The sequence below is a fragment of the Acanthisitta chloris genome, unplaced genomic scaffold (assembly GCF_000695815.1).
Source record: "Acanthisitta chloris isolate BGI_N310 unplaced genomic scaffold, ASM69581v1 scaffold3750, whole genome shotgun sequence".
Lineage (NCBI taxonomy): Eukaryota > Metazoa > Chordata > Aves > Passeriformes > Acanthisittidae > Acanthisitta > Acanthisitta chloris.
The window spans coordinates 25,781-46,661 of record NW_008650902.1 but is presented as its reverse complement, the minus strand read 5'-3'; the positions used below and the strand labels follow the sequence as shown (position 1 = coordinate 46,661).

Genomic DNA, 20,881 nt, shown 5'->3' with positions numbered 1-20,881 from the left:
CTTAACTTTTGGTCAGCCCTGAATTAGTCAGAGAGTTGGACCAAATAATCATTCTAGGTCCCTTTTGACTGAAATGTTCTGTTCTATTCTATTCATATCTAAGTCAGACAGAAGTCATCTTTCAGAGCCCTATGGCTCTTCAAGCACCTTGTCTTATATCCAGTAATTTCTCTATGGCAATGATCCTTACCCATTAATTTCCAGCCCTATTCAGTCTCACTTCAGTCTGCCAAGATGGCAGACAGGGCTGCCAAATATTGCTAACACCATGACCATATCTCTGCTCCACTGAGCTCATAACACATTTTACACATGACATTGCACAGGCCTCCATTCAGTTGGGCTGAATTCCAGCCAGCAGCCTAGCAGTGAAGAGCTTTCTTTTGTTCCCTGTTACCACTATAACCTTCAGAAAAATTAAGAATAAAACAGAGGAAGTACTAATGATATTAATTATAGTTCTTCCCCTTCCTTTCACATCTCTACAATGAAGAAATAATAATAAACCTTATCTTTCTAAAATTTACTGAATATAGTTATTTGCACTTTGGTAATTACTCACCGAAGCACTTCTTTTAGGAGTCTGATAAATTATTATTTTTAGTTCCTTCACCTACAGTTACCATGCCGAATGCTAAGGAATTCTTCTAAAATGGATGTCCTATCCTGAAAAATCCTAATATAAGGAAAAAAAGGTCTTATATTAATTGATCCTCTAATGGATCACCTAGCTTTCCAAGCTTTATTAATGTTCATCAGAGTAGCAAATAAATCTTATGAGAGCATAGATCTTGTTGCCAACAGTGGTACATTAGAAAACCATCAGAAACATCAGAAGGCAACAAACCAGATGGTTTTTGCTGGCTTATTTCTTGAAGAGTATATATCAACCTCCAGGGCCAACACAGAACTATGTATTTCATTTACGCACAAAAGACTTCAGCTTTTGCTTCAAAACCATATCATGCCCTAGTTTTGTACTAGGATATAATATGCAGGAAGAAACTTACTCATCATTTACCATTTCCTTCTCTTGATCTTTGAATTTTGATTCAGTAGACAGTTCTCAGCTTTTTCATGAGGATGACATTTATGAAGATAAGTGACGAATGTGTGGCCAAAGTGCTCTGTTGACTTTTGATTACTCAGAAGACTTGCATTCCAGTCCTAGTTTTGACAAAGGTTTCCTGTGCATCTTCCCAAAGATTTAGCAAAGCTTTGAGCATACCAGTGCTCTATTAAGAGCTGACCACTGAATTCAGAAAGGTTTTTCAGATTATACATGTGCTTTAGGTTGTGATTTCCCTTTGGTTTAATTTCCCCATCTGTAAAATGGGCTATTGGTTTAACCTTTTGTATTGTACGTATAGATAGTGGACTTTTCAGAGCAGGATTTCTCTCTTCTTTTTTATATAGAAGTGTTCAATAGTTTACTAAAAAGAGGCCTCTAATCTTGGAAGGTTTGCATATAGACAGCAGTATTCTGATTGAGCAAATAGCTGTGGTGGTGTCACCATTACCCCACAGAGAATCCTTAAACCTTACGGAGAAGATAGAGCATCTTTCCACTAACAGTTTGTATGTGTGAACAACATTAAGATGTGAAGTCTCTGTTTCATGGGTGGAATTTATCTATAAGCGCAACATAAATTTTCTTGTAATCATGAAATTATGATTTCATTTCTTACTTGGGTTTTTATTAATAACCCTATCTATTTGTTAGCTCTTTATGTACCACTAAAGATAGTTAGGTTGCATCACACAATGTGTGCTTTAGTTTAAAAAGCAGAAATAAGCACATGCTTACCTAATAGGTTCTTCCAATATACCTTGAAATTGAATCACACCATTTCTGCATCAACAGTACTTTAAATATTATATTCTTTAAAGATTATATTCTAGAGCCTATTAGTGGCATTACAATCTTTTTTTCTTCTTTCAGTAGATTTATAAAATTGTAATACGAAAAGTTTGTTTTTCCTGAATTGCAAGAATTGTAAGACTGAAGTGGAAGAAGTATCATGAAGAAATTATAAGATGTTTATAAAATTATTTATAAAGTTGCATTTTTTTTTCTTCAGGAGAAGTGTTTTTGTTTGGTTATTGCTGGTTTTTTACAGTAAAATTGTACAGAATAAGATCTAAATGCTATTTCTATGTATTAAGAAGGTGGGTTTTCCATATTTTTCATTTATCTCTGAAAAATGAATAGAGAGGACATGTCTGAAGAACAAAATCAGTCTCCACAGTAAATAGCATGTCAGTCTCTAGGTTTTACATATCATTTTGGGAATTATAGTCTCATCTCTAATTCCAAATTAGCATTTTTGCATGGGGCATATATTTACAGAACCTTCCATCCAAAATACTTTTGACTGATTTAAATGAAGGAGAAGGGGAAGGAGGATCCTCACTTCTTGTGCAGCAGCCAACCAGTTTACAGCTGGTCTCCATCAGGGGACTGGACACATCCAGGTGCCAAGGCTGCTGGAGTCTACAGCCTGTGCTTTCCTAAAGGGTCTTACAGGAACCTCCTTCAGTCACGTCTGAGTCCAGGTCTGCAGGAACAGGCATGTTGTGTCATAGTATGGTGAGAGCCTGTTATCTGTATTGCAGTGTCTCAAGCTTAGCTCAGTGAAACCTGCTCTCTGAAACCTCTTTTGCTGCTCTCAGAAAGTTGTTTCTAACAGAGTCCTAGTGGAGTTTCTCACAACATACCCTCCAGGAAAGAATGCATCTGACACTGTTAAAATGTTTACTGTGGAAATTGCTTGTTGATATGAACAGAATTCCCTCTCACAAACAACTGTGATTCAGGGACAAGCTCTTAAACCTGAGTGTCTGTTAACATGTGGACCAAGTAAGGTGTTGCAATATGTCCAGGGTTGTACAGGCATACATGGAAAGTTGCAAAAGAGTGGCATGCAGTGAAGTAGTTCTTTTTTAAAATACTGTTATACAGAACTAAAATGGGCTAGAATATAGTGTGGTTTAGTTTGCATAGTACTATTTTTACTTCAATATTCAAGTAAGTTTTAATTCTGTAAATAACAATTTTTGTCATAATATTAGAAAATTCCAGAAGTGTTCTTGTGTTACTTGAAAATTCATTGTCCTGCACTCCTGCCACAAAACATCAGAATTTTATTTGGTTCCTGTAGTACTGCAGAAGTCCTTTTTGACAGTTAAAAAAGTATTAAGTTAATTTTAAGAACATAGAAATTGTTATAATAAAATGAGGTGAAAGTTCATTAAATTACGGATATAAGATTTCTGGCATGTTACTCAGTTGTGTATATTAACTATGGAATTCATAATTTCTTCTTGAAGGATCAGTACTGTAGGGAATCCTAGTGCCTTTGACACTTCCTGAGGTCATTCTCATTCAGTCCCACCCTTTGCTGTATCCTCATGTTTTCTCTTTTGCAAAGAGGCCAAAATATGTGAAACTGGCTGGATTGAATAGGCAGAGGTATGAGCTGAAGCTCATACATGAGTGTGTGTGTGTGTATATCGATACATACACACACACACACCCCTTTTTCCTCACTATCCTTTGCATTCTGCAATTCCTCTCAAGCTTCAGGTTTCATCCTGATCTGATCAGGAACAAGGTTCTTTCTTAGCCTTCTTGGGAAACAGTGGCTGCATTTACAGTGTCCTGCAAGATGACATTTTCAGACACTCCTTGAGCCACAGCCCTGCAACAGCCCAATGCTGCCAATATGTATGTCTCACTGGGCCATGGGGAAAAGCATGTGGCTGTCACCTCTTTAAAAATGCTGTGGCAGAACCAGGACATCCTTCTCTTCTCATTTACAGGGCTGGCCATGCTGTCACATCACTTACTGGAGCCCTTCCAGGAGGAAGGACACAATACACAAGAACTTCACAAGAAATTCTAGATTTAGAACAGATTTAGAACTAGATTTATGAATGTGTCTTCAACCTAGCCTAAGCTTTCCTCACTCCACAGGCATCAATGGAATGCTGTTCAAGCAGACCATCAGACAGTGTAAGACTCTACGTACATACATTGCACACATCTACCCAGTCCTTTGGTTTTCAGAGGCTCTTCCCCCCAGATGCTGGCTAACTCACATTTTAATGGTACTGTGGAGCTACTGGCATCACAACAGCTGTGGGAGCCAAAACCGCCCCTGGCTGACCTTCAGCCAGCAATGGTGCATCAGTTTTGATCTGATGGTAGCACAGCCAGCATGTCACCATAAGAAAACACACAGGTTCATCCACAAAGGAAACTTAGCTTTATTTGGTTAGATAACATTTCTTGGTTCTGCTTTCCAGACCAGATTCTCCTTAGGCACTCAGATGTATTGTGTCTAGGACTGTATCTACTGGTTGCTTGAACTGCAAACTGAAAAACTCTCTGTGTTTATTTCCTAGACAGATGACCCCACTTTACCTTCTTCCCACCCTTAAGTCCTATTCTCTTCCCTATTAAGATCAGCCAGCTAAGAAATCTTACAGGATCAGATGTTAGTGACTCTTTCCAAATTCTCTTGGTCCTCATTCCTTTAAACTCCTGCCATAGACTGTTCCTATGCTGAAGAAAAGGACTCCCTTCCCCATGTCTGTAGTGTTAGTTAATGCCTTTAACAAAGGAAACAAGGTAAGTCCTGACAAGTATTCTTAGTCCTCAGAAGGGAGCAGGAACTGAATTCTTGCTGCTTGGATTCACTGGTTCAGACAGGTGCATAATCCAATTGTATTGAATCAAGTGAACAGACATTTAAAAAGTACTTGAACAATCTCCAAAGCTAATTTCAGCATAGAACCAAGAATTTGAGTGTTGTAAAGACCTGCCTGGCAAGATTGGAGGCAAGGGATGTATCTCTAATAGCCATATGTGAAGTACTGGGGTGTAGGAGGGAGGGCTGCTGTGCTATGTTAAGGCAATTGCTGAATGTCTGGTCAGATGCCCTCAGATGTTACGTGAATGCACATGGCTACAGTTTTCTCTGGTGGGGCTCAGTGTCACTTAGCATCAAATATTGCCAAATATCCAGTAAAAACAAGGCACTGTTAACTTGTTGAAACTTAACTTTGGGAAGTTTCAGTTAAATATTATATTTTTGTTTGGTTTAAGTTTTTCATTTGTCACTCTACCAGTCTCTTGGGGAAACATGGGCAGCTGAGACCATGTGCTCCCTTCTTGTTTCACAAATTCCAGCAGAGTTTGGAGGTCTTGTAAGGAGAGAGTTTCTCTGGCCAGCCTTGGGAGGCTTTTAGTTTGTCATAGGAAAGAAGCAGAGTCGGATCACATTTCTGAGGTCCAGATGTTTTCCTTATGAAAATGTCATCAGTTCATCAAATGCCATCAGATATTAGTAAAAGTCAGATCTTTCCAAGTATTGGACAGTAGAGAGCTGTCACAGGATGTGAATTTTTGGGATAAGATCAGGTGCCATTTAAGCAGCATTGTAAGACTGAAGAGATGGTATTCCAATTGGATGCTTCCACCACAGCAATCATAAAGACCAAGTTAATGTGCATGTGTATGTATTCATAATAAACAATAATAGCAATTTGAGAGCTCTGTGGCTTGGGCTTAAAGGTTAAGCAGGGCTCTTTTAGTTATCCTTTTCTCTTTACACCCCTAATTATATCTAATGTGAAAAGATGAGAAAACAAAAGTTTATGTGTGTTAAAACCCTTGGCATTACTTTATGTATCTCAGCCAAGTTGGAAGGAAATCCCCTACATGACAGAGAATTTTGTGACTGGTGATCGTACCTGTAACTTCATTTATGGAAACTTTTAATCTGTGTTGTGCTGCCTTTCCCTTTTACCAGGAAGATTATAAAAAGCTGTAAGAACCAAGCCGCTTGTTCTCTCCCTCTGTGCAGGCTTAACTCCTCAAAACTTCCTCCTCAGATGTCATTTGGGAACAAATCCTGGCTTGTCTGTGTCTAGCCTTCTTTCTTAACAGCTCCCTGTTTCCACCCCTGGTTTTCAGAGATGCCAAAAATGTTGTGATTTTCCTGCTCAAAAGACCTTGCATGCCGAGTAATTCTTCTTCTCAGCAATGCTTACTTACCAGATGACTCAGTAACTTCCAAAAGCTTCATGCTGCTCTTCCTTCCTCTCATCTTCGCACTGCGTAGTGATGCATATGCTTCTGGCATCTGTAAAAACACTGTATCTGCCTGACACAGCTAGAGCCTCCTTTAAACTCTGAAGGAGAAAAACATGTACAGACATTCTTCTCTGCGCACAGAATTTCTCTGTGGCATAAAACACTGATAAGCCTCACAGAATAGTAAAGGTTGTAGTGCTAGCAAAGGATAGAAGTGGAGAAACAGTTGCAATGCATTTGTCAGAAGCCACTTTTGAACATAGAGAAAAGTTGTTGCAGTTCTTTCTTCACAGAGCTCCTCAACTTCTGACTTCTTAGGGAACCTGATCCTGGATTCTGGGATGTGACCTCTAGTAAGAAAAGCAGAAAATGCTGCCCACAATACAGACAGATTTACAGCAATATTGTTTCTTCAACAGAGTGTTTGGTCAAGTTTTAACATAAAACAACTAGATTTGACAGCCAAAACCCAGAGCACAGCATCTCAGCCAGCTTGTGTTTATGTTAGCAGCTGTATAGAAATGCACCTTGATACGTGAGTCCTAGTGGTCAATGTGCTTATGGGTGTTTAGCTAGGATTTGGGGAGAGGATATTCTTCACACTGGCTGCTCTGTAAGTATTTCTCTAGTGAATGTGAGAGAATGTTTTCCTACCTTCCTACCTAGTCTGTGTTACTGATTATAGTGGTTAACCTGTGTCTTCACATGGTGAATGAATGGGTCAGGAAGACAAAGCCAGTGTGTGAGACTTCAAGGTGCATATATATGTATATAAGACAATCTGACATTTGCACAAAGGGAAAAAAATGTGATTCAAGCCTTATTTCCTGCAGGCTGTAAGAACAGAAGTGGTGTTTCATTCTGATGGTTAATTACTTCCATATCAAGCAGATACTATATCATGAGGGTAGAATTTCAATTAGTTGGAGTAATTAAGCAAAACATACCTCAAAACATACCTTTCCAAAGAAGAACAAATGCTAGACACATAAGGTTAGTCTTCAGTCACTCAGGCTTCACTCAGAGACAATTTATGTCCTGTGACCCTTCGCAAACCTGAAGACACAGAGTGACTGAAACAAGTTAATAAGTGGTCCCAACTATTACCAAAAACGTGCAGTAAGTTCAATGACTGAGCAATTTATAGTAAATGACTATGGATGTCATTAAATTTTTGGTAACATGTACTCCTGCCAGCATTTTTCCAAGGCAGTCTAGTCTGACATCCCAATGCAATAGTTTTACTGAAAAGTCTTATTTTTGTTCTAATATTAATATTTCTGTAACACTGTTTTTCAGGCCCTGATTATATCAAACAAAAATTTCAAGAAGGAATGGATGTGAAAGACAAATCTGATGAAAAAGTTCAGGAAAAGCCACCTACCCCAAAAGAGTCACCTCACTTTTATCGGAAAGGTACTACACCCCCTCAAACCCCAGAAGCAAGTCCAAGGCATAGTCCTTCTGTTTCTCCTGAGGCTTCTCCTTCAAAACAACCGAAAAAGCAAAGCTCCAGTTCCGGGGCAAGACTCAGTCAAGACAAAAAGCTTTTAGCCATTGAGAATATAACACCCACAACTAACAAGCCTTTATATGCAAAAGCACCAGTGAAGGAGGAAGTAGCTGTGAAACACCAGCCAAAGTTTTCAGCCCAGCACAATCCCACCAGCACAGAGAATGGGGAGCTGCATGGTCACTACCACGGCTATTATGTAAAATCAAATCCAACAGCACTTCCACATGAGCTCAGGGAAGAAGATGAATATGGCAACCCATCACCATCAACACTTGCACGGATACCACCCTCTCAGAAGCCAAGTCCTGCTAGATCTGGGGGTAAGCCAGATGCCAAAGAAAACAAACCTGACACAAAAATTAAGAGATCAGAATTTGCTGCACCAAAGAATCCAGCTAATAATGAGTCACATTCAGCGGTGGAAAAAGCAGTAGGAAACAGCTCGGTAAGTACTGCAGGAAACCTTTTTGCTTTCACTGCCCTTTTGCCTCCTAGTGCTGAGCTTTACAACCCAAAGACAGGCAAAGCTCATGTCTGTCAAATCTTCATCTGGATACAGTCTGCTAGCTAAAACCCACTACACCAGACAATAACAAATAATCCAGTCCTTCATATTACCTTTTTTGTATGCTAGGAAGGGGTAGTTGATGGCCAGATATTGTCAGACCTCTGAACCATGAGGCCCCATTTCATCCATAAACACAAATATGTGTTAATATGTGTATTAGTGGGTGCATGTATAGACATAGAGGTGTGGTTTGCATGTATGTAGATTATTAGACCCCCCTTCCCCCAAGAAAAAAGGTGTCCCACAGTGTTAGTTGTAGATAATTGAGCATTACTGGTAGTTAGACACATGCTCTTTCCCAAAGGTCTGCTATTGACTGCTGTTGGAGACAGCTTGCTGGCCTGTGGTCTGACCCAGTCCAGACAATCTCCCATTTTCATCTTCACTGTGTTGATTGTGGGCTCTAAAAAACTGGTTTAAAATGCATGCTTCTAACAATGCTTGTGTTTTACAGTGATGTGAAAAATCTCACTTTTCTATTCATCAGGAAATAGAGGAGTTTTAAAGCTGTACATTCATATCAGTGTGAATCTTATTTTCATTATCATTTAGAAACAATAAAACTATCAATAATTATGCAGAAAAGGAATGATGACTAGTAGCATTTCTATTCCATGTTGAAGAAAAAGCCAGGTTATGGAATTCATAATCTCTGATGATGATTCTATGATTTCTGGGCCAAGGGGAACTCAGGAAAGCATTAGCTGTAGTTCTGAAAGCTAACCTTTAGCAAATTTAAAGATCTAGATAATTGTCATAATATTTCTCTTTTACAAACATTGTTTCTTTGAGTCATATTTGGTACTCCTCTAGAAAACAAACAGTCTGTCATTATTGATAGGATAAACAGAGTAACCCATTTAATGGGTCCAGACAGCCTAGCACCAATCTCAGGCAAAACACTGGAATAATTGACACCACACTTCAGACCAACATGAATTGTAAATGGTCTTGTCAAATAAGTTTGACATCCTCAGGCTGACAGAAGAATCATATCCTCAGTCAAGAAGGTCACTTGATTTGCTTTTACAGAGTTATATATTCTGACAAGGAAGCCAGAGCAATGCAAAGGCTAAATGTCACATTAAAAGGATTTTTTTAAAACTGACTGATGGTTCTCAGAAAGTAATTAGAAAAACATCCGTTGTTTTTTATTATTCTGATGAGGTCATTTTTACATTAATTCCACTACTCTATTCATATTCTTATTAATGACATGCATAAGGACATAAGAATATTGCCCGTGAGGTTTATATGAGACAGAGACCAGGAAACTGGCAAATAATCAAGACCAATAAAAGCTGATCCAAGTCAGCTTCTAAGAAGGGTGAAAGTATAATTATCCACATGCAACGTAGCAAAATACAGTATTGTATATTGAAAGGCAGTTTACAGAGCCTGTCCATGCAGGATTGGAACTGAAAAAGGTTGGTGGATCAGGAGCAAGAGAGGCAACTGAACATGAGCTCCCAGTCTGCTGCTGTTGTTCAGAGATGTTCATATAATCCTTAGATTTATCAACAGAAAAGATTAAGCAAGAGTACATGGGAGACTGTTCTATCTGCTTTTGGCACGGGTGCAACCACTTCTGGAATAAAAATACAGCGTCTGTAAATCAGGGATTTAAAATGAAAAAAAGAACTTCAGGGAGAGTCCCACAAAGAGCTGCAAGAATGATTAAAACATCTTACAATGAAAGATTTAAGGCAAAAAAATTGATTACATATTAAATGACTTTCTGTAAGTACACTTTATAAAACAGTTTCCCAAACTAATAAGCAAGTGCATAAGACAATCCAACAACTAGACAGGTTGTGATAAAAGTATTGTTTTAAGTTTCTTTTAATGAAATTAATTAAATGTAACATCAGTTTTCAGATGCTGAAGTTTTGGAGCCATCACTGAATAGTTCAATAATGAGCATTTTGCCAAGATGATACTCTCTCGTTCTGCAGGAAGCTTAAATATTCTGTTTTGTGTGGATCAGAGTAGATGTTCACAGAGGTTTTGTAATCTGCAAATCTGTATTACAGCTGATATCAGCCCTTTAACCTTTCAAATCTCACAGATATGACTCCTATGTAGGGTAACACAAAGCTGTCAGGCTTGTAAATGTTGAGTGAGCATGTACAGAATTTTAGCCTGAATTGGAGTTTCTTGTTCAGCTCTGGTGAAAATAAGTGACCAGAAATCATCCTTAATTTTCCTGCATTCCAAGTAATGTTTTGGAGTTGAGGGAGTCTTCATCTTAAGAAATGAAGTAGGACACCTAAACAGAAGTTTGTTGACCTTCTAAAATAATCAGGATAAGGTCCATGAACCTACAGCCTGTTATCAAGAAAGGTGGAAAAGTGATGAGATATTGTGCATTAGCTATTGCTTGTTTACTGATACTGCAGGTCATCTGGGAAGTGCCCCTCTGCCTCATTTGGAGTAACCTGATTGCATTATTCTTATTTCCAGCATTTCAATAAGTAAGGCAGGTAGATTTTCTGAATTAATTTGTAATATAACAATATTTTAAGATATATGTATGTGGGTATTTTTCAAATATGTCTTCCATGTCTGTGAATTTGCCCTTACAAAATAAATTACCTACATGCTTATTTCTTTAAAATGCTGAAATGAGTAAAAATGCTAAAACAATTAAAGCAGAAAGGAGTAGCCTACTGGCCTAGAAGTCTGAGGGAGAGACAGTACAGAATGACTGTTAACATTGCCTGGAGTCTTTTAATTTGTAGTATCATCTTTCAGCTTCAGAAAAGCTGTAGCCTGTTCTGCAATGCTCCTGGACTGGGCTCAGTAGTGTGCTGGAATTATGCAGTGACTAACCTAAGAGTGCACAGTTACAGACTAGAAGCCAGATTCATAGAATCATAGAATGGTTTGGGTTGGAAGGGGCCGTAAAGATCATCCAGTTCCAACCCCTATGCCATGGGCAGGGACACCTTCCACTCCACCGGCTTGCTCAGAGCTCCATTCAGCATGGCCTTGAACACCTCCAGGGCTGGAGCATCCACAGCTGCTCTGGGCAACCTGTGCCAGTGCCTCACCACCCTCACAGTAAAGAATTTCTTCCTCATATCTGATCTAAACCTGCTCTCTTTTAGTTTGAATCCATTCCCCCTTGTCCTGTCAGTTTGAATCCAATTCCCCTTGTCCTGATTAATGTGCTTCTCTTTATCTCAAACACTTCTGAATATTGAAAGACTTCAGAATTCTAAGGTTGCATTGGGGAATTATTTTATTTTACTCAGAAATTGCAATTGCTTCTTAGTAATCATGACAAATTGTTATGTTATGCTTTGAAAGTAGATCTACCTTAGATCATCCATAAAAATTTAAATACATATTTTTAAGGAATATACAGGTAAAAGAATTCTCATGAAAAGAGTGAGAAAGGATGTTTTTGAAATGCAAAAATGAATCTATAACATTTATTGAGAACTTTCATTAGATTTATCTGAAAGTGCTGTATAAAAATCATACACTGCTTTTCCCAAGTTTCCAATGGCAATGCATTAAGAACATAGATACAGAAGGGTTTTTCAATTCTTCCTTCCAGGTATCTAAATCAAATCCATTTCCCACATCTGAATGAAACATCAGCTTTAATTTGGATTAAGACCTTTAAACAACTTTATTTGCAGCAAAGCTTGCAGCAGCTGTTCTAGCAATCAAATTCATGTTTCGTATTTGCTGTGAATCTGTTGCATCCTTAAGAATGTCACTGAGGATCATCTGTGCAGTAAGTTAGTTACAGGAACAGTATTGATTCTCTAGATATCCCTGTTTCTGGCATTATACTCGAAAAATACCAGCACATACTTCTTATGCCACATATATGAATGCGTTTCTCTATGTACTTATTCTTTGATGTTCAAAAATCAAAGTTTAAAATCAGAACTTGTAAGAAAGAGTCATAGTTTTATCGAGGTGAAACCATGCCTAAATGACAATGACAGGGTCACCATTCATCAGTTACTCCAGAACAGCTGTCTGTTTGCAGGCATTGCGCGTCGTTTATGGGAGGTAAAGCTTCCTTGTTTCACCAAGAATTAGGCTCCTTCAAATTACCTTGTAGTTACCACAGTGTCAAGTGTACACAGAGACACTTGGCCACAAACCAGTACTGTTGTTCCTAGTTGCTCATTAGCAGCCTCCAGCTCTCAGTCTCAGTTGCATGCTGCTATTGCACCTTGAGTATGAGCTGAATTGAGATTGTCTTGGATTTGGGTAAAAAGTGGGATTGAATTTCAGAAAACACTATTGTTGTGTACATTTGTGAACAGACATTTGTTTGCATGATGTATGTCCATGTGTTGCCCTAGGTACAAGCCCAGGCACAAGTGTTTTATATATTGTAATTTTTTTTCATTTTGCAGGTAAAGGTTTTGAAACACACAGTGTTTAGCCTGATTTTTACCTGTACCTAAAGTCATTATGTTCTGCTGGATGTTACCCGGTGTAATTCTATTCCCATCTATTTGTTCAACTCTCATTTCTTGGTTCACTTAACATCCATTAAGTAAGGGTTATAACTACCATGACATTAGAAAAATAGATCAGTATTTGCCTGATCCTAAATAAAACCTCTGAGCAAGAACTTTATGCTAAATTTAATGGATATTCCTAATGCAATGAAACTACAAGACTAGTCTTAATACTTCCTGCCACTACATTTTAGGAAAATAACTTACTTTCCTCCCCAGATGAAATCCAATTGTACAGTTATTTTTGTGACTACATAACTGTCTGTCTTACAAGAAGCTGAAAGAGCAATTTTTAAGCAGGACTGAGGATTTCCTGCTTCAGCTTCTTTAGTGCACCTGTTCTAGTCACTCTTGGGCTGTTCAAACTAATTTTGGCTTTTGCTATTTTAAGCCCTTGCAGGACTCTAAAGTCTTATTTGTGGTATTTGTCTTTAAGCATTAAATGTTTATTTCATAGGTGTCTACAAAACAGGAGGTAGTTCACTGCATAATAACCATGTGCTCCACCAGATAGTGTTTGATCATTTTTTAGTGTATCAGGAAATCCTACTTTGGGCTGAAAGGTGTAGTTCTCAGAAGAGGAAACAAAATGCACATAGCAGGCCAAAGGAGAGGAGGTTTGCTACTTTGTATATAGCATCAGCTCATTATCATAAAGAGATAACATATTTTTCATTGATCATCATATAAATTCAGCAGCCCTGTTCTTGAGGTGTCACTTGCTTCTGTCTTTGTAGATGAGATTTGTTTAGACTGCAGCCCCTGGGTTTTTAGCCTAATTTATGTAATGTTTTTGCGGTGAGATTGTTATATGTAACCTGACTGACATGCATGGATAGAGAAGTCCCCTCTCACTTTGACAAGCTTAATTCCATAAGGCTGCACTAATGCTACTGAGTTGCAGTCCCAATTTGCTGTCTTGGCATCTACCAGGATGCTGTTCCATGATAAATTTCAGGTAACAAATGAGTTCCTGGCTCCTGGGAAGTCCTCGCAGCTTCAAATTTTTGTTTCAATTGTAGTAAGTGAATGTGATTTCCACAGATGTTATTTCCAAATATGCAAAGTATTAGATGGATGAATTTTAAGGGTTATTGCCAATGATCTTCACAGTTCCTTGCAATTCCTGGTGCAGTGTAAGTGCAAAATCTTTATGTTAGATCCCAAACTATGAAGGAACTATTGACCTGATTTTGATCATATGGGGAATCCCTATTAGAATCATAGGATCATAGAACCGTAAAGTGGTTTGGACTGGAAGGGACCTTAAGATCATCTAGTTCCAGCCCCCCCTGCCATGGGCAGGGACACCTTCCATAGACCAGTTTGCTCTAAGCCACATCCAACCCAGCCTTGAACACTTCCAGGGATGAGACATCAGCGACTTCTCTGGGCAACTTGTTTCAGTGTCTCAGCACTGAAAGATGCTGAATCTACATCTTGGTGGAAATCAGTAGTGTAATGAAATCACACTTCCCATAGAGAGCTTTGTAATACTAGCATGTATTTAATATTCTTGTTTGTCATGAGATTCTGGGAATTTTTTTGCAAAAGAAGTAGTCAATAAATGGAAGTTTCACTCCTAAGGGTGTTGACACTGACATTCCAAGACAGCAAAACTGAGAGATTCTCAAAGTAGCTTTTGGTTCAAGTAAAACATGTTTTATTGCTCAAAGCCTTCCAATATGGCTTTCATACATAAATCTTGCAATTGCCAAATGCATTTGGTGGCAAACCTGATGAGAATTTGGATTTCCTTCACAGTAGAAAAGCACAGAAGTGCCCAACCTAGCACAATTGTGACTGTGCCAGAAGGAGAAAGAAGATACTAACCTTGAGTTATACAATACTACGGCGAGGCTGCTTACAGTTTTGTGGTCAGAAACACAACCATATCTGGAGCTGTGCTGTCCATTTATGCCTGTTCTCTGTCACCAAGTGTCTCATATTCTTTGGCACACGGTGACTCACCTCCACTAAGAAGGGGGAAACATGGTTCCTCTTCTGTTCTTTGACCCGATGGTTAAAACATACCACTGTAAGTGGAAACTCTTTATTCAAAATCACTTTGACTAAGGTGTCATTAAACCTGGTCTTCAGATTCCTAGTGAATATTTTAGACATCCTGCCATTAAGCAAAAAGTGAATGCTGCTGCCAATACCATTACCCCATGGCAACATTTAACTGGTATCCTGATAATCTCAGTCATTGTTTGAACTTGAACACCTGGTTCCTCAGATACCTCCATTCAGATACCTCTGAATAGGTGCAAAGGGAACTTTATGGCTTTTATGGATAGAGAGGTGCGGATTTGGTTTAGGCTCCCCAGATATTTAAGCAGTACTTGACATAACATATTTTGTGACTTACTCAAGCACTTGGCCGTTCACATCTGGTCTGCCATCTGACCTACTGTGTAAAAGTGTGTTCTGGTAGAAAGTGTTCAGTGAGGCTGTTTCAGAAGGAGAGCAATTGATAGAATAACGGCATGAGTACTATTTGATAGCTTCCCAGTTATACTGCTGCAGCAAATTAATCATAGCAAGTTCTTACACCTTAATATTCAAGAAATCATATAGCTGATGTTAAGATTATGTTGTCATGAAGTATAATGAATTTCTGCAAGCCATGCCTCATGTGAAAAGTGAAGAAATTATGTCATTTCTAATGAAATATTTCTTATGCAAACCAGTGATTCTTACATAGTTCAGAAGATAGTTTCCTGCACAGATTTTTTGGTAGTCTTTGTAGAGTTTCTCTGTTTTTACTTACAGTGTAACCCTAAAATATAAGAGTATACAAATCTTTGTGAAAATATATTGTGGTAAACCAAATACGTTAGGAGGGGAACAGAAGAGCTGAGAATTTTCATCAGTTGGGGCGTTATTTCAAGTTGATTATTAGAAAGCGTCAATTTTTTTTTAATTATCCAAAATTGCTGAAAAGAATTAAAACCTTTGTTCTATGGCTTCACAAAAAGACTAAAAGTATGTAATGATTAAGTTTTCTAACCAATTTTGGCTCTAGCTAGGAAGGGAAGGAGTTTTTTGACTTTTCATTTCTTCAGTACATAGGTCTGTAAGATAAGTGTCTGAGTAAATCAAAACAAATCTAGTTTTTCAGCTGTAAAATTGGTTTTAGTCTGCAATGGAAACAGGTATGTTGGTGAAATGGTAAGTAACCTTTTTTTTCCCTTTGGTTACCAAAAGAGTGTATTCTTTTCACAAAACACATTTGTTATGTCTGTTTTGAAATGGATCAAAATTGAAGAACCTACAGCAAGGACGAAGAGCAGCACTCCAGCTTCCCCAAAGTAGTTCACATTCTTTGTTTTGCTTTATTTTAAGCTGACATTATTTTTGTATTGATGGGTTTGTTTTCATAAGTTTACTTGGTCATTTTTGTCAGACGGTTTAATCTCAGTGTGACTAAGAGCAGTGTAATAATATACTCTCACCTGTATTTGTCCAGCTCATTTTCACACAGATGATACTTAGCTCACCTGAATATCAAGGATAGTGGCTGTGTTTCAGGAGCAGGATCTGCATCCTTCAGAGCAAAGTCAAAACCAGTAGAAATTGTAAAGATGTGTCACGTTCATTGTTGTGCAGTGTGGAAGGTTGCATTAATTCTGATATCTTTATTTTATTTTCAGGGCCCTAACTCAGTCATGATCGCCCTGGTAATGCTGTTGAATATTGGTTTAGCCATTCTTTTTGTCCATTTTCTAACTTGATTGGAATTAGGAAAGGTAAGAAAGGCCTTGTTTTTGTACAAAATCACCATATCCACCCCACCTCAAATGATAAAGATTTAATTTCTTTGCATATTTTTAATGTTCCCCACTTTAATTTTAGCTATGCCTGAATGTGATTCAACATAGTTATTTAATAATGTAACTGTTTTGACCCTTCAGTGAAGTCATGACAACTAGTGGTGTTAGCCCACAGTTCTCTGCAGTTGTGTCATCAGCCTTTTAAATGGCACCTGTCAGACACAGGGAAGGAGGCTTGGAATTAGGATGGGACGCAAGAGAGATGAAACTTGGAAAATTCAGCCAGGGGCCCAGCTCAGTTTCTCTGCTGATGGCTCGTGGCTTTGGGGTCCTCTGAAAGCTGAAGCAAGCAGCCATGTTGGAAAACAAACAAAATAATCTGCTGAAGCAGCCCTGCCAGTGAAGTGCGTTGGCTTCTCCATCTGTTCCAGCAGAGTGTGACTAAACTGGAAATGTACGGAGCTGCACTTTTTGTTGATGGAAGCTAACAGCTGCCTTACTATTTTACCGTCTGATGTTTTTAGTGGGGAGATGGGAAAACGACTGCCAGAGGAATGTGGTCAGAGGATTCTGTTGCTGTGGAAGTGATTCCAGCGTTCACTCCTATCTCATTAGAAGAAATAGTTAGCAGCATCAGTCACCAGTCTTATTCCATTACCTGCTGCTTTTAACATCTCCTGCAGTGTTCTGGGAGATCGAATTTCATTTGCCTGTGCATGATTCTGTTAATTTGTTGTTTATGAAATTTGATGTATAGCCATAACATAGTGTTTAGTCCAGCCTGGAGAAAGCTACCAGTTCGGCCTAGCAGCAGAAGCAGAAAATCAAATATCTTTTCCTAGTCTGAAGATAAAATTCTTAAACCCATTTTCCTAAACCTGAAGAGTCATTTTGCTTTAAGGTTTAGTAAATAATATACCATGACTGAAAAATGTAAAGATACTGATATCTTCCTAAAAGTGCTCAAGCACTTAGCCAATTGCAAGCAAACTTTTTCATAATAAAAGAATAGTAAGTACTAAAAGATTCTTATGTTGGTATCAGCACATTCTAAACAGGAGGAGGAATATCCGAATAAGCCAAAAAGATGAGATACAGGGTTTGCATGTTGACTTTTTTCTTTTTTTTTTCTTTTTTTTTTTAACTCTGGTGCTGTGGTAATTGGTGATTTGAATTATTATGTTTCAACACTGAGGTATTTTGCCAGAGGTTAAAATAAAGTCTTGTCTGAGTGCACATTGATGCCAATGACAGCTAAGCTAGCTAATGCTCATAATAAATCATCATAATTTTGAAATACTGGATTTGTGTTGAATACATTCAGGTAGAGCGTTTCAAAGTGTTAAGTGACTGTTTATCGATTTGATGCCTTCAGTGTCTTTAAAGTCCATTTATAATTTTACCTCAGCATTAAAAAAAGCCTCACAATTTTTCATTTGGAAAGTTTGTCTTAAGTAGTTTCATAGCCCTTTGTTCAAACAATGTGATCATGTTTCTTTTTCTGTGCCATTATACTGTACTTACTGTACCCTATATTAACCAAACGCATGCTTATTTACTGGAGGTATGTGGTGTGATCATTTGGCAAGTAACCATTTTCATTTCAAGCTGCATAAAGCAAAGGGCTTGTATTATGGTTTATTTTATCTCTCTTAGAAAAATCTTTCATACAGTAGAGTTTTTGAACCTGTTTGTAAACTTTCTAAGTTTTTTGCATGGTTTAATGGGCAACATTCTTGCAAAATACATTGGCTATTTTTTGATGCAGCATATTAAAGTACCGTAGGTATGGACTGAATATTGTGCAGCGAAGCAACTCCAAGCAGGGCAGTAACACCATGGTGTTTTTTACAGAAGTATGTTGAGAATCCTGTGTTTTGACCAGTGTGGATAAAGAAGAAAGCAGAAAGAGAGCAAATGAAAATAAAACTTGTATATTTATTTTTTAAAAACAAACAGACAAAAAAGTTTAAATTGTGTTTTAAATTTAGGAAAGTAATTTTTAAATAAGAACAAAACCTTAAAAGTTACTCTGTAAGCCTTGACTCAATGGATGAAATGTTCCATCCCACAGTGAAATCACCCCCCGTCTCCTTAAATGGGAGAGGTAATTTTGTAACTGACATATTTAATTCCTATTAAATGTTTATTTAAAATACTTTATGCTCTGGAAATAATGGGTAACAAAGCTTATGAAAAATGTTTATAAATTTAAGTAAGCATGTTAGTACCATTTATAAATATGTATGATTTATAAGCTTTTTTAAAACAAAGCTCAAACAAATTGTTGGTATTTTTCTAAAATGTGCACAGCTGTATTTTACATGAAAGGCTATTTATAATTGGTTGTTATACTGTACACTACATTTTGGACAGCACAGCGAAGCCTGCCAATGTACTTAATAATGTCATTTTGTCTATTTAAAGTTTCTTGCTGTCAAAGAATGAACTCTTTATCTATGAGTTTCTCTATTTATAATTCTTGACCCAAAATGTACAATGTACAGTTTTCATAACTGTATTTGCTCAAATAAAATTAAGTTGGTTATTTATAGAGTTTCAGACTACTTTTTCCTGTTTGTGAATTACTTTGTTCACTCTCTGGAAGCAATTTTTCTAACAAATTGAATAAACGAGGAGTGAAGCAGGAAAATGGTTAAAATTGTGGTCCCTTTGAAATCATTGTGAGTTACTGTTTTCAACAAAATGATTCTGGGAAACAATTAAAAATAAATAATAAAAAGTCAAGCTTCCTTTTGTGTCTTCTTTCATCTTCTGATACAGGAATTTTGTATCTTTATAAATTTAGTATCTTAAATTATACTCCCACTACAAGGATGGTTAATCAATTTTGTTTCAATCAGTAAGTGACTGGTCCATTAACAGCCCTTCTTGTAAGTGAATTAACTTTTTAGATTTCATTCCTCGTCAAGGTCTTTATAGGCTCATTAACATGAGGTTTGTGAGTTAATGCTCTACACAGAGAAAATTTGACATTACAACTGTGTTAAAGCCACCACATTTGCTGAACTGCTCAGTCAGCTGAGAATTGTATTTGCTGTGATTCCAGTTCCAAACTACTAGCCAGCTGTACTGAAATCTTAATGTTTAGTTGAAGAGGAGAGCTAGTTTTATTAGTAGTTCCTATTTAATGGAAGCTTATTTTTAGGAAGTAGTTGTTATTGTCTTGTTCTTTAAAATAATTCTACCAGCATGAAGCTTAACTTTAAGAATTGGTATTTTCCCCACAAAAACCTGCTCCCTTCAAGTAGAGAAAAATACATTCTCAAGAAAAATTAACATCAATAACTATAATGCCAAGAAATTTTAACGACAACTCTTCTCTGATGTTTTGTGATCCATATTGTATAACATGTTCAATAATGAAAATAAAGTGTACAGAAATATTTCTTAAGGTCTATGAATGTGATAATATACTCAGGCATATAAAAATCATAACAGCAGCATGCAAAGGATTTGCACAGAAATAGAAGGGAAAAAAAGGTTTTCATAACCAGCAGATGGTCACTTCCCATCCAAGATGCTTTTACCAGTGGTTTACATCAGTTGTAAACTTACAGATGGGGTTTACGTGGGAATGCATCTGCTAGGCCTAAAGGGGGAAAAAAAACCCCATGGACACACAGTGTGAGTTAATGGTCCAAGATTTGCTCCAGCATGGGCAATTTTGCCCCTCTTCAATGCAAGGAAAGCTTTTCTCAGGCAAAGTAGTTTCTGCTGGCATGGTTAGGTGTTTGCCCACAGATGCCTCACCTTTGAATTTCAGATCTGGTTTGTGGGCACCTCATTTTTCTGATAAACCACATATTACAGTGTTCAAAGACAAACAGCAAATTAATGATGTTGGCGTGGTAAAGGCTGAAGAAAATAAAATTGGCTGTTACAGCTTTTTAGTACATCTAGTCCTTTCTTAGTATATATACCCTTATACATATATATATATATATACCCTTACTTTGCTTTCCCATCAGAAAAGCAATAAGGAACACAAAGAGTGAGGAACCATTTGGATTGCTTTCCAAAAGGAGGGGTTCAGTTTGAGAGCAGAAATTCTGTGGCATATGACAACAGTTTGCCTGTCAGATACAGATGTATGTTAAAATAATCACTAATGCAACCTAGTGCTGACTTTAAAAGAAGTAAACTCCTTATGAGTGCTTAATTAAAAAATCTCAAAATAGTTATTTACATAACTTTAATGACATGTTCTGTGATTACATATATGTTAAAAGCTCTGTTAAAATACAGTTGCACGATATTAAAAGATTCTGACAATAATGCAGCTGCAACGATAAAAAAAATTCACCACATACTGAGCCACAGTAACATTCTTGGTTGTTATTAATAAAACATGGTTGTGAATTGTATCTAAATGGTTTTACTCATAGCTCATTTGAACCATTTAGT

The 20,881-nt window shown here is 37.5% G+C and overlaps 1 protein-coding gene across 1 annotated transcript in view; it reads left to right on the top strand.

Annotated features, from left to right (window-relative positions):
* Positions 1–18,999, top strand: part of JPH1 (junctophilin 1) — a 79,898-nt gene extending 60,899 nt beyond the window's left edge. Inside the window, exons 3-5 of the mRNA XM_009070603.1 lie at positions 7,400–8,061; positions 16,334–16,429; positions 18,308–18,999. Coding sequence (XP_009068851.1) covers positions 7,400–8,061; positions 16,334–16,414 — 743 coding nt within the window. The 3' untranslated portion in view covers positions 16,415–16,429; positions 18,308–18,999. The remainder of the gene's footprint in view (positions 1–7,399; positions 8,062–16,333; positions 16,430–18,307) is intronic.
* Positions 19,000–20,881: the final 1,882 nt, after the last annotated feature.